General features: G+C 35.6%; 1 protein-coding gene across 1 annotated transcript in view; it reads left to right on the forward strand.

Moving 5' to 3' along the window:
* The window catches only part of LOC111516782 (ATP-binding cassette sub-family C member 4), a 65,080-nt gene that overhangs the window by 44,713 nt on the left and 7,214 nt on the right, over positions 1 to 13,153 (forward strand). The window contains 3 exon segments of the mRNA XM_074179594.1: positions 2,019 to 2,169; positions 9,774 to 10,004; positions 10,072 to 10,370. Of these exon segments, the coding sequence (XP_074035695.1) occupies positions 2,019 to 2,169; positions 9,774 to 10,004; positions 10,072 to 10,370 (681 nt within the window).

Below are 13,153 nucleotides of genomic sequence, written 5' to 3' on the forward strand. Positions count from 1 at the left end.
TGTGGATACTAACAATCGAAACGTCGTGAACTAACTTATCTTGATATCTCTTAACTTTTTATTTTTATCTTTATTTTCATTTTGTATTTCTTTATTTTTATTTTTTGTTCAATTGTTTTATTTTTACTTGTATTTTATTTCACTATTATTTCATTTCAGGTTTTTTGCTTAATGTAATTGTTATTTACAGCTATTTATTTTTAATAATAATAATAACAGGTCTTCATTCATCATAATAAAAAAATAAACAATAGAAAGCTATGATGAAACATAGTATGATGAAAGGGCAAGGTTCAGCTATTATAGTTGCTTTTAAACCTAACCTTTCAAACTATAAAAAAGTGCAAAGTATCGTAAATAAATAATAAATTATTATAAAATAACTATAAAATAACACAAAATGATACAATCGCGATATGGTAAAACAAAATCTGGGAAATCAAAACCTATCTGATAGCCTGAGGAAAGTGTTATAATGTTAAATTATTGGCTCGTTGACATTAGAGCTTTGAGTATTTTTTTAAAAGTTCTTGAGAGGTAACTGTTTGAAATCTACAGATATGGTGTTATACAATTTAGCTGCCATGTATGAAAAACTACGTGTATAAATAGCTGAATTATGATATAAACAAGAGGTGTCGATTGCGACTGTTATTGAAAGATAGTGAAATGAGTTTATCACGCAGATAGGGTGATGTTCCGGTTTGCAATATTTTATGAGTGAAAGTAAGAAGGTGCAGTTCTCTTACGGTATTAAGTTTCAGCCAACCTGGATTCTCAAAGGATAAGCTTATGTGATCGTATTTACATATTCCATACGAAAATCGAATACAACTATTTTGTATTTTCTGAAGATGCCGAGCATCAGTTTGTAGTGAAGCTGGTTCGTAAATGCTATCACAGTAGGCCAGTCTTGAGAGTATCAGAGACTCACAGAGGCCGAGTCTCAAGTTTTAGACATTGCCAGTCTGTTAGGATATAACTGCCTCAAAATATTGAAAGAAGTCTTACGTAATTGACATTTTTGTGAATCTAAGTTCGGTGTCAAGCCATAAACCTAAATTTTTACTTGCCTCTACAAAGGGGATAGCGTGATTATCGATGTGAATAGATGGAGATTCACGCACCTCACTTCTATTTTTTGTGTGCACAGGATATATCAAATAGCGATTTAAGATTTCTATCAGTGAGTTTTTCGACCTCTTTAGTTTATGGAAACTGAAAGAGGTATATAGTTGGGTATCATCGGCGTAGTGTTGAATTTTGCATTTATGGAAATCACTTATGTAGAGGGCAAAAAGAAGTGGTCCCAACACTGAACCTTGCGGTACTTCAAATCTCCTGACCAATGAAATAGATTGTTCACCATCCAGTATGACATTTTGAGTCCGTTCTGATAAATATGTGTCTAAAAGAGATTCACCATATACTGGAAGTTTTTTTTTTCTTTTTTTTGTTATTGTTTCTGTATTCTGTTATATTTTATTTTTGTCTATTCCATTTGTATTTTTATGGTGAATAAAGACGTACTTATTATTATTATGTATCAAATTGGTATTCCAGAAAAATAGCATATCACCAGCATTGTCCATTGTATACTTTGTACTCCAATGAGCAGAATAAAGATCATCATTAAAGGAGGTGATATCACCTTTATTTGTTTCAGGGATTTCAAATCATTCTATATATGAGACAACTGAAGTCCGAACTTGTGAAATTCATCATGAAAAATTGTCATTCTCCTTGCTTGATCTATTCGCGGGCAGATGGCGTTGCACGTAACCTTGATATAATTCTAACTCACTTTACATGTATTTCTTCATTTGAAAAAAGTATTTTTTCATGATGAAGGAAAGAGAATTGAAACTTTCTATGTGTTTTACCACTTTTATTTGTAACTAATGTTACTGCAGTTGGGCCTTATGAGGACATTTTCAAACCTACACATTAAAAAATTCTTCATTATGATTTCCTACCACGTAGTAACGGCTACATCCACTTTTTTTTTATTTCTACAGATGTTTCTCCAGATGGCAGGTTCTCTGGTTTTAGTGATAATAGTGAGTCCATATACTTTAGTTCTGGTATTGGTACTGGGAGTGTTTTTTGGATATCTGAGAAATATTTACCTGAAATCTTCCAAAAACATCAAGCGACTGGAGTCAATCAGTAAGTTTCCATTTCAAAAATATAAAATATTGGCTTATTGTAATATCTTACTGAGAGTTATCCTGAAAATATCCAAATATCTAATTCTTTGGCCTCAAATCAAATCTGCTGTATGCAGATATATGAAAGAAAAATCAATTTATGAAAGTATAATGCCAATAGCGTAGTTGGTGAATTTGCCTGTCTAAAGATAACAGGAAAGCTGGTTTCGAATCTCTGTCGTGTCATATTTTCTCATTAAAGTTTTTCTTCCACATCAAACCTGAACTCTCGTACAGTGCTTTTCTTTATTGTTCCTCCCCAGCTTATTTTTGAAATCGAAATTTGGGGTGATGAAATTAATGCATGAATGCTTCATTTTGAAGTGAAATCGACAGATGAAACTTTCAAGATGACGACTGGCCGTCATCTGGGAAAAAAATTTAATGGAAAGGGGGTCTTGTCTTTCTGAAGCTTTCAACAAATGCTTCATTATCCTAGAACAGGGGTCTCCAAACTACGGCCCGCGGGCCAAATCCGGCCCGCCAGTGTCATCAATCCGGCCCGCGACAGCCAATGATTTACTGTCATCAATCTGGCCCGCGACAGCCAATGATTACCTGATTGTTGTTACTATTGCTGTGATAAGTTGAAGAAGAAAACACAGAATAATATTTACTCGGTTTTATTTACTTGCAAGATGAAACTTAACGACAGAAATGATGACAAAGAAAACTTAACTTGAGTATCTAAGTTTAAGCATATTAATAACTAACAAATAATTGAAATGAATCACAGTAAAACAAAAACACTAATGAGATTTATGTAATTGTGATTTTCCACCGACAATACTTTGTAGTTGTGGATCAATTTTACTTGTATCAATTATCAAAAGAGCTTTAAGATGCTCATCGGTTAATTAAGATCTGAAAACATTCTTTGTGTACTTCATCTTGGAAAACGTTTTCTCACACAAGTAAGTAGTACCAAAAACAGAAAAACAAGTCACGAGCAAATTTATGCGAATTATCAAATTGTTCCAGTGGAAGACTCTTATAAAATTCCAACAAAGATGAATTTTGATATTTGTTCTTAAGCATATCACTGCACCGTAAATCAATAATTTCCATTTGAACTTTCGGAGCCAGGGTTTCAATGTCAGAATCAAAAGGATTTTGAAAAAGCTTAATTTCATTCGCAATGACATCAAAATCTGAAAAACGAGTATCAAAATTCATCTTCAAATCACTCAAAGTTTCGATTGCAAAATTGACGGAAATTCAGTCTCTGTAGTGTGGCTGAATATTCCACATGTTTCAAAATGTATGAAACATTTTTTACGTAATTGCGATTGAAATAGTATTATTTTCTGCCTGAAGGATTTGATATTAGTGTATAAATCAGGGAGAAGCTGATTTTGTCCTTGCATTCTCAAATTCAGTTCGTTCATATGATTTGTCAAATCGACATAGAAGGCTAACTTCCACATCCATTCACTATTTTCTAAATCGGCAAAAGGGCGCTGCTCCTCACTTAAAAAAATTTCGATCTCTGCTCGAAGTTAAAAAAAGCGCTCAAGGACTTTTCTGCAAATAAGCCAGCGTACGGCAGTATGATATGGTAAATCATTTTCCCCAATCTGTTGAATAAACTCGCGGAATTGTCGGTGATTCAGCCCAGTGGATCTGATGAAGTTAACAACTGACATGACTGGTTTCAGAACTTCAGACATATCCAAACATTTTCCGCACAAGGACTGTTGATGAATGATACAATGTAAAACTAATGGTTTTGAACCACCATCATTTTCTACAGCCTTTGACACAAGTGCAACCACTCCTTTATTTTTACCATACATATTTTTGCCTCCATCAGTTGTTATAGATTTCAAATTTCTCCATCGAAGGTTCTTTATATTAATGGCATTTTCAACTCCCTTGAAAATATCTGCTCCAGTTGTCGTGAATACTATCAATATCAAGAAGTTCTTCATACACTTCATAGCTTTTATCTACTCCGCGAATAAAAATCAACACCTGAGCAGTATCTGACACATCCGTTGACTCATCCAATGCTAGAGAAAACCACTCATGATGTCCATTTTTGTCAGACAGTTGAGATGATATATCTTTCTGCGATGTCTTGCACCCTCCGAGCCACGGTGTTTGCTGACAAACTGACACTTTTAAATAAATTTACCTTTTCGGGACATATTTCTTCGGCTACTGCAATCAAGTATTCTTTTATAATTTCTCCATCGGTGAATGGTTTGCCACGTTTTCCGATTTCAAGAGCCACACGAAAGCAGACTCTTGTTCAGTATTCGCTTTGGTAAACAAAGATTGCTGTGATTTGAGTCAGCGTTTCAAAGCTTTAAATATTTCCTTCCGAAAACTTCCTGTATACTTGGAGTAACTTTGAAGATGTTTCGATTCATAGTGTCGTTTAATGTTATAGTCTTTCAGAACAGCTATGGTTTCATTACAAATTAAACATAGCGCCTTATTACTGGACTCAATCACAAAATACTGAAAGTTCCGTTTTTCTTGGAACGTTCTGCATTCACTGTCGATTTTTCGCTTCTTTTCCATACTAACAAATCACACATAAAAACAATAAGTCAAATCAAAATACTTTTATTGACGTGTGTTACTTTATTTCACAGTTTCGCTTCCTTCGCCTTTCCTACGCAGACTAACTCGCAGTTGCGCCGCTAGCCTTTTTATATGCAATTATTATTGCCATCTCGACGTGATCGGAATACACTAGCGAGAACCAAAACTTTCTGGAACCACCGCGGCAATTCCAAATATTTAATTAAGCCTAATGCCATCTAGCGGATGGCTGAAAAAGATAGTACATAGTACTACTACTCGCCACTAGATGTCGTTAAGTGTCACAATACACAATAATAATTGAAATGCAAAAAAAGCGCAAGTTTGATTAGGTCCCACACTTTACGACTATCCTAGTCTAGAAATATAGTTAAGGGCAGAAACTGGCCCTTGGAACAAACTGAAAAAATCATTATGGCCCGAAAAATCGCAGCCTGCTTTTCAACGTCCGGGTTTTTTTCGACTATGGACATCATTTGCATCTTCCCTAAGCCAAAGAAGCAGGATGTCGAATCACAACCACTAAAGGAATGGATGAAGAGGAAAAGCTCTGGTGTCAAAGAGGATTTTAAAGAAGTGATGCTGGAATACATGACATCTGATACTTTGCCTCTTCCACATTTATTTTAAAAAATTTCACATTGGTTTGAGATCGCAGTAAGAATGATTAGCAAGTCAATGTCCTCACCAACGACTACCACTATATCATAGGTAGAGGCGGCAGTTACAGATGTAGTGATGATGAGCCTATCAGGAGTACTTGAATGTTGTGGTTTCCCATTTTTGTTGTCAGCAGCTTTATGAAAAGGATCTTGTTTTTGTCATTTGACAAGAATTTCTGTTGAGGAACCTGTGCCATGGTTTTCTCATCAACAATCATCTCTCGCGATGAGTGTAACTGGGATCTTCGAAGACGCTCAGAGCTCTTTGTGTTTTTTCTGAACAGCATCTACGGGGTAACCATCAAAAACTACTGCCACGTTTGAGCTATAGTGAGCAGTAATTTACACAACTTTGTGAAGTAGATGCCTTTCATCCACTACTACTAACTTCGTTTACTTTTGCCTCACATTCAAGGTTACAGATTGAAGTCCTGAATACGAGGTGGATTTTGTGTCCTTTCTCATTCCCTCTTCAGAGACCAGTGAGATTGGGATTAGTGACAGTTCGTGAGTGAAGAACTCTCGCAATTCCTCATCCTATTGTTTCAAGACACACAGCCTGTGAAACTGTGTTAGAGGATCAAAAGTTACCTGTTTATTGCCAACAGTAGATATAGTTCAAGTAAACGATATAGTGCACCCAACCTTCCAACAGTTCCCCTTTATGATATAGTTAGGAAGCTAACTAATTTCGTTATTCAATAATCATTTCTGATTATATAAGGCTGATTCACGGTGGATGGCACATTAGACGTTTCTGGTGAACCAGACAACGGATCGCTTTGAAAATTTAATGGAGAGCATATTCGGACATTCTCTAGCCAACTAAAATATTTTCGACAATGTGGTGTTGCCGCTTCTATTAGAAAGCAGTAGCAACTTTGATTTTTCAAATAGAACACTCTGTTTATAATATTATTTTTGGAATCTCCAACAATTGCCCGACAACTTTTCTTGATATTTCTCTATACCTATCTGTTACCGTTTTCGAAATAAAAATTAATTTCAATTTTTTTCTTCGAAAATCATGACTTCTAAAAATGCCGATATCTTTTAGTTAAGAAGTACTATGATATCGAAATTTGGTTTGGAGTTAGGTGATACTTGGACACTTCCCACACGTCAGCCTAATCTCCGTTACTTCAATACAGGGTGGTAAAAAAATACAGTATTTTCGTTTGCTTGAAAAAGTTGCTGAAATTTGATTATTTTAAATGGAACACCCTGTATATTATTGAAAATTCGGAAAGCTGCTGAAATTTGCTTTCTTTCTATGTATCATACCTATACCTAACTAGTCAAGTTTCGGACTTATGAACATTTATTTGTGAAAATGTCCCTTCAGAATGGTATTTCCATTCGGTATTTGGTAAGCAGGCCATGATTACTATTTGACAGTAGCGTTGTGACATTCTCCTAATAATATCGACATTTTCGTCACTTCAGAAGTTGCAAATACCTTCAAAACGATGGAACAAAACTATTCAAACGAAGTTCTTATGAATTTGTTTATTATTTTTGGACAGTGTGACAAAATTATCAGCAGAACATGTAGAAAGTTCAATGAAATGTATCCGAATCTACCGCCAATGAACCTCAAGAAATTTATACGAATTCAGAACAATTTCAATGCATTTGGATCAACTTTAAAAGCACCAAGAAACTTGCCTCGACCCGTAACTTTCGAAGACAACCAGATTAATGTCTTAGCATATTTTCACGCATTTCCCGAGTCATCGATAAGAAGTGCTGAAGAAGATTTGGGTATAAAATATTCATCGGTTCAAAGAATCTTGCGAAGACATAAAATGCATGATTATAAATTCACCAAAATTCAAGCAATGAAGCCTCAAGATCCTCAACAGAGAGTAGAATTTTGTAAAATGTTGTTAACACGCATTCAAGAAGATCCACTTTTTTTAAATAAAATTATTTGGACTGATGAATCGAAATTTTCGAGAGAAGGGATTTTCAATAGAAAAAATCGTCATTATTGGTCCAGTGAAAATCCTCACGTCACAAAAGAAGCCGGATTTCAAGAAAAATTTAGTTTTAATGCCTTCTGCATGTTGATGGACAACAAATTGAGGTACGTGATATACGAGGAGTCATTAACATCCAGAAGCTACCTGAATATTTTGGAGAATACTGTAGACAGTTTCGTGGATAATCTGCCACTCGAAGATTATCGAAACTGTTGGTGCCAACTAGACGGAGCTCCTGCACATTGCACAAGAGAAGTGAGCGCAGAACTGGATAGACTATTTGATGATCGGTGGATGAGGTGCTTGGGACCATGGAATTGGCCAGCGAGATCACGCGATCTTAATACATTAGATATTTATTTGTGGGGAATGTTTAAAGAAAAAGTTTAAAAAATACCCGTGCGTTCGAGAGATGAATTGTTAGAAAGGATTGCCCAAACATTTGAAGATTTGGATCCCAATGAAATCAGATCTGCCACCACGAAAGCAGTCAACACCCGCATTTTAAAGTGCTTGGAAGTGAACGGCCAACGATTCGAACATATTTTGAAATATTCCACATGATTGTTTTACTTTTTTATAATTATTCATATCATGATTTCCAATTTCAAGTTTCTTGCTGCTTTTTTAAAGTTTATCCAAACATATTGAAATTGTTCTAAATTCGTATAAATTTCTTGAGGTGTATTGGCGGTAGATTCGGATACATTTCATTGAACTTTCTACATGTTCTGCTGATAATTTTGTCACACTGTCCAAAAATAATAAACAAATTCATAAGAACTTCGTTTGAATAGTTTTGTTCCATCGTTTTGAAGGTATTTGCAACTTCTGAAGTGACGAAAATGTCGATATTATTAGGAGAATGTCACAACGCTACTGTCAAATAGCAATCATGGCCTGCTTACCAAATACCGAATGGAAATACCATTCTGAAGGGACATTTTCACAAATAAATGTTCATAAGTCCGAAACTTGACTAGTTAGGTATAGGTATGATACATAGAAAGAAAGCAACAGCTTTTCGAATTTTCAATAATATACAGGGTGTTCCATTTAAAATAATCAAATTTCAGCAACTTTTTCAAGCAAACGAAAAAACTGTATTTTTTACCACCCTGTATTGAAGTAACGGAGATTAGGCTGACGTGTGGGAAGTGTCCAAGTATCACCTAACTCCAAACCAAATTTCGATATCATAGTACTTCTTAACTAAAAGATGTCGGCATTTTTAGAAGTCATCATTTTCGATGAAAAAAATTGAAATTAATTTTTATTTCGAAAACAGTAACAGATAGGTACAGGGAAATATCAAGAAAAGTTGTCGGGCAATTGTTGGAGATTCCAAAAATAATATTATATACAGAGTGTTCCATTTGAAAAATCAAAGTTGCTACTGCTTTCTAATAGAAGCGGCAACATCGCATTGTCGAAAATATATCAGTTGGCTAGAGAATGTCTGAATATGCCCTCCATTAAATTTTCAAAGTGATCCGTTGTCTGGTTCACCAAAAACGTCTAATGTGCCATCCACCGTGAATCAGCCTGTATATATGGTGAGCTGTTTTCTCGGGTTTCGCTCCGTGTTCTGTGTATTTTATCCCCAGATTTTCACAACGTTTCGGCAAAGTCTCATTTGCCATCTTCTGGTGATGTCTGGTTTTATCAACTAGACTAGTCTAGTTTACTATATCAGTTACCTCGACTATAATAGTTCGTACAATTGTTTTTACGTTTGAATTTCACTTCCTGGAAGTTCTGGCAACCATCTTTAGCATCGATTCTCTCCCAATCGCTAGAGCCATGTGGCTGTTAAAGCTAGATTCTTCATCCAGGCCACTGCTGATGGACATAATGAAATCTGTTGTAAGTACTGGAGGGTGCTGTGCAAATCATTTTTCGCGGTTTTTTTTTTATGCATACTCCCTCATAGTTCAGGCGACAAAGTTACTGGATTAATAAAGAAGACACTTGTTCTGAATTCATTTTACGTCAGAAGTTTCAGTATAAACTCCCATCAATAACCTATAACTTAGAAAAAATCTTTAAAAAAACATATATTGTATTTTCTCAAAAGCGAAATGAGTGATGTTATTCATTTTCAATTTAAAATTACTAAATGGAAGTGTGAAAGTTTTTCATCAAGTCATTTTATTTCCTACTCACCTACTCCTCACTCTATCAAATTTCGGAAATTGAAAAATGATATACATCATCAAATATAAATTGTTAACTTTTGAAAAAAATTTCCACAAGATAGTTAATATACGAATACAATATGTAAATATTAAGATCAGGTTTATCAGGGATACATTGTTTATTTTATATTGAGAGTTACTTAGTTTTCATGGACTTTTTTTCAGTGCGAAGCCCTGCTTTCACCCAGTTGAATGCCACCTTGCAAGGATTAACAACTATTAGAGCTTTCAAGGCTGAAGAACTCCTCAAAAAAGATTTCGATCAGTCCCAAGACTACCATTCTAGTGCATGGTTCATGAGTATCACAACCGGGACTGCATTCGGTTTTGTTTTGGATATGTGCTGCTCACTGTTCGTTGCAATCGTCACTTTCTCTTTCGTAGGACTTTCAGATGGTAATAATAAACAATTTTCATTGTCTTATTTCAAGAAATAGAATCTAATATCTCTGATTTTCCGCAGTACTTGGCCTATCGGGTGGAAGTGTTGGTCTTGCAATAACACAATCTACACAACTTAGTTTCATGGTTCAGTTTGCCATGCGCATGTCCGCTGCTATAACCACTCAACTGATGTCCGTTGAGAGAATCCTAGAATATAAAGCGCTCACTCCAGATTATCAACCGGAACATCCAAAATCCCCCCCAAAAGGATGGCCTTTCAAAGGAGAAATTGTTTTCGACGATACTTCTATGAGTTACTTTGAAGGAGGCCCCAAAATTTTGAAAAACTTGAATTTCACGGTGAAACCAACTGAAAAAGTGAGTCACATTCTGCATTTCATTCATTTTATATTTAATTTATATATTTGTGTCTCATACCAACCTTCTTTCTGGTCCGTAATCCCAAAATTTGTTTCAGAATCAGAGGGTGCAACCTATCCGAATTTTTACAAAAAAATATTATTCATCTCAATTAAGTATACGTGTCTGTAAAGATTTATCAGTAAATTATGCTGTTGTAGGTGCATATAAACGCCCTGTGTGGAAATATAATTTTCACCTAAAGTAATCAAATAGTGGTTTCCAAACCTGAATTTCCTGTAACACACTGATCGTGCTTGTTCCTGCTATATTAAAAGCTTTTTTTTAACTTGACCTGTATTTATGTTAACAAATCTTGCAAGTTTAATTTGACCCACTTCCCGGTATCCGATTGACCTGAAATTTTGCATGCTGGTCCAGAACCGATGACAATGCATTTTAATCACAAACGTGACCTGATGCTGCTGCCAGGATCGGCTCCGTACGAGAGATCTCCTCAGCGGTAAATAGCAGGGACACGAAATTTTGCGTACGCATTCGTTTATGATAGGCAGTTGGTAGGCCCACCATGAAATAGATGCCACATCCAGGGTTAGCTTGAATGAAAAAAATACAGGGTGTAACTGTATAAGTGTAAAACATTTAAGGAGGTGATTTCTCATCGAGAAAAAGATAGGATCTTTCATATAAAGAAATTTCATTGTTAAGATACAGCCCCTAAAAGGGGGTACATAAGATTTGTATAACAAATTTTTTCACAAGCACTAAAAAAGTAACAATATTGAAATATAATAATATACTGTCTGATTCCCAATACGGATTTCGGAGAAACAAATCTATCGAGACAGCTTCGTATCACTTACTAAGCCACATACATGATGGAATAAACATGATGGAATAAACTTATCCAAAGCCTTTGATATGGTGTGTCCCGAGTTTCTTAGCCGTAAACTTCAAGACATAGGTCTTCCGGGTGATATTAGAAATTGGGTCTTATCTTTTGTGAGTGAGAGAAATATGATAGTCAAGTGTAACGGGACAACCTCTACGGCCAAAAACGTTGAACTTGGCGTACCTCAGGGCTCGGTACTAGGTCCACTACTGTTCCTCTTATATATCAATGACCTACCCCAAAATATAGTAGATGTTCACCTAACAATGTTTGCTGATGATACTACCATAACTGTTTCTGGAAATAATGTTGAACAACTCATCAGCAAATCAGACATCATAATCGATATATTCAGTGCAAATTGTCAAAAAAAACAAACTTATTTTAAACACGAACAAGTCTGTATCGTTGAAGTTTCACTTTAGTAGAGATAACCCAGTAAATCCGATCATAAATGATATCGAAAGCTCGTTTGAAGTGAAATTCTTAGGTACCTACCTAGACTCTCACTTAAACTGGGGAAAGCAAGTCGATCACACTTGCTCTAAAATGAATAAAGGTTACTACGCCCTTAAGCAACTGAAACCAAGTTTAGATGAATCCGGCCTGCTCAGCATCTACTATGCTATGGCCTACTCTCATAAGAGCATGAACATACTTGTCTGGGGTATGGTTAAAGATTTCTCTCGAATATTTCTAGCCCAGAAAAGAATAGTGAGACTTATCTATAACATAAGCTACAGGGACAGCTGTCGACCTATCTTCATAGAGAAGAAAATTCTTACAGCTCCTTCCATTTTCATCTTCAAATCCATAATGTTTGCCAGATTAAACCTACACCTATTCAGAGAAAACTCCTCCGAGCATTACTATAATACACGTAATGGTGACCTTCTAAGAATTCCCCAATATAGAATGACACTTTTTAAGAAGTCTCCTCAGTACAATGCCATTACTTGCTTCAACAAGTTACCAACTGAAGTTAAAGGAATTAGAAGCGACATAAAATTTCAGGCACTCATAAAAAACATTTTAATAGATATCGAATTTCAAAGGAACAACTCTTATACCCTTACCATCTGCAACGAGTACAGGCACTGTTACCGCGAGACTTTCCGAACCGTCTTGAATTTTGCAACTGGATGCTGGAAATGATTAGAAGAAATTGTGACTTTTTGAAGACGATAGAATTCCCAGACGATAGTAGTTTTTCTCGGGACAAGATTATTAATTTTCATAATTACCACATATGAGCTGATGAAAACCCTCACGCTTTTGTCGAAACTAACCATCAAGAACAGTTTTCTCTTAACGTGTGACTCGGAGTTATTGGAGATGATTTAACTGAGCCTCATTTTCTACCTCCTCGATATTGAATGGTGAGGCATACTTTCAATTTTGAAGAGAAGTGCATCCAGTACTGCTGGAGGAAGTTCCATCCGCCCATTTCAGTCAAGTAGCACGTCAGCATTTAACTGAAACATATGCAAATCACTGAATAGGTCGAGGAGGACCACAGAACTGGCACGCTTAATTCCCGGATCTCAATCCTCTCGATTTATTTATTTAGGGCCATTTAGTTTATCGTACTCCTGTTCGCGATGTAGGGGACTTAAGAAACCGCATCATCGATGCGTGCAGGGTAATCAGAGAGACTTTGAGCGAATACGTGGCTCAATGCGCCGACGTCTAGACGCATGCGTAATGTCTGAAATTTGTCTGAAATATTGACAACATTCACTATGATTTCCACTTGTTGTGTGTTTTGTTATTAATAAATTAGTTTTGTTTATTACCCTTTAATGGTGTAATGCAGGTACTAACTACAAAATAATAATAAATTCAGTTCGCATTTATGACGATGTATCTCTGTAGTTGTTCCTAAAAT

Source organism: Leptinotarsa decemlineata, unplaced genomic scaffold (assembly GCF_025532065.1).
Source record: "Leptinotarsa decemlineata unplaced genomic scaffold, Ldec_3_MD MMD2_P_RNA_scaffold_14, whole genome shotgun sequence".
NCBI classification, from domain to species: domain Eukaryota; kingdom Metazoa; phylum Arthropoda; class Insecta; order Coleoptera; family Chrysomelidae; genus Leptinotarsa; species Leptinotarsa decemlineata.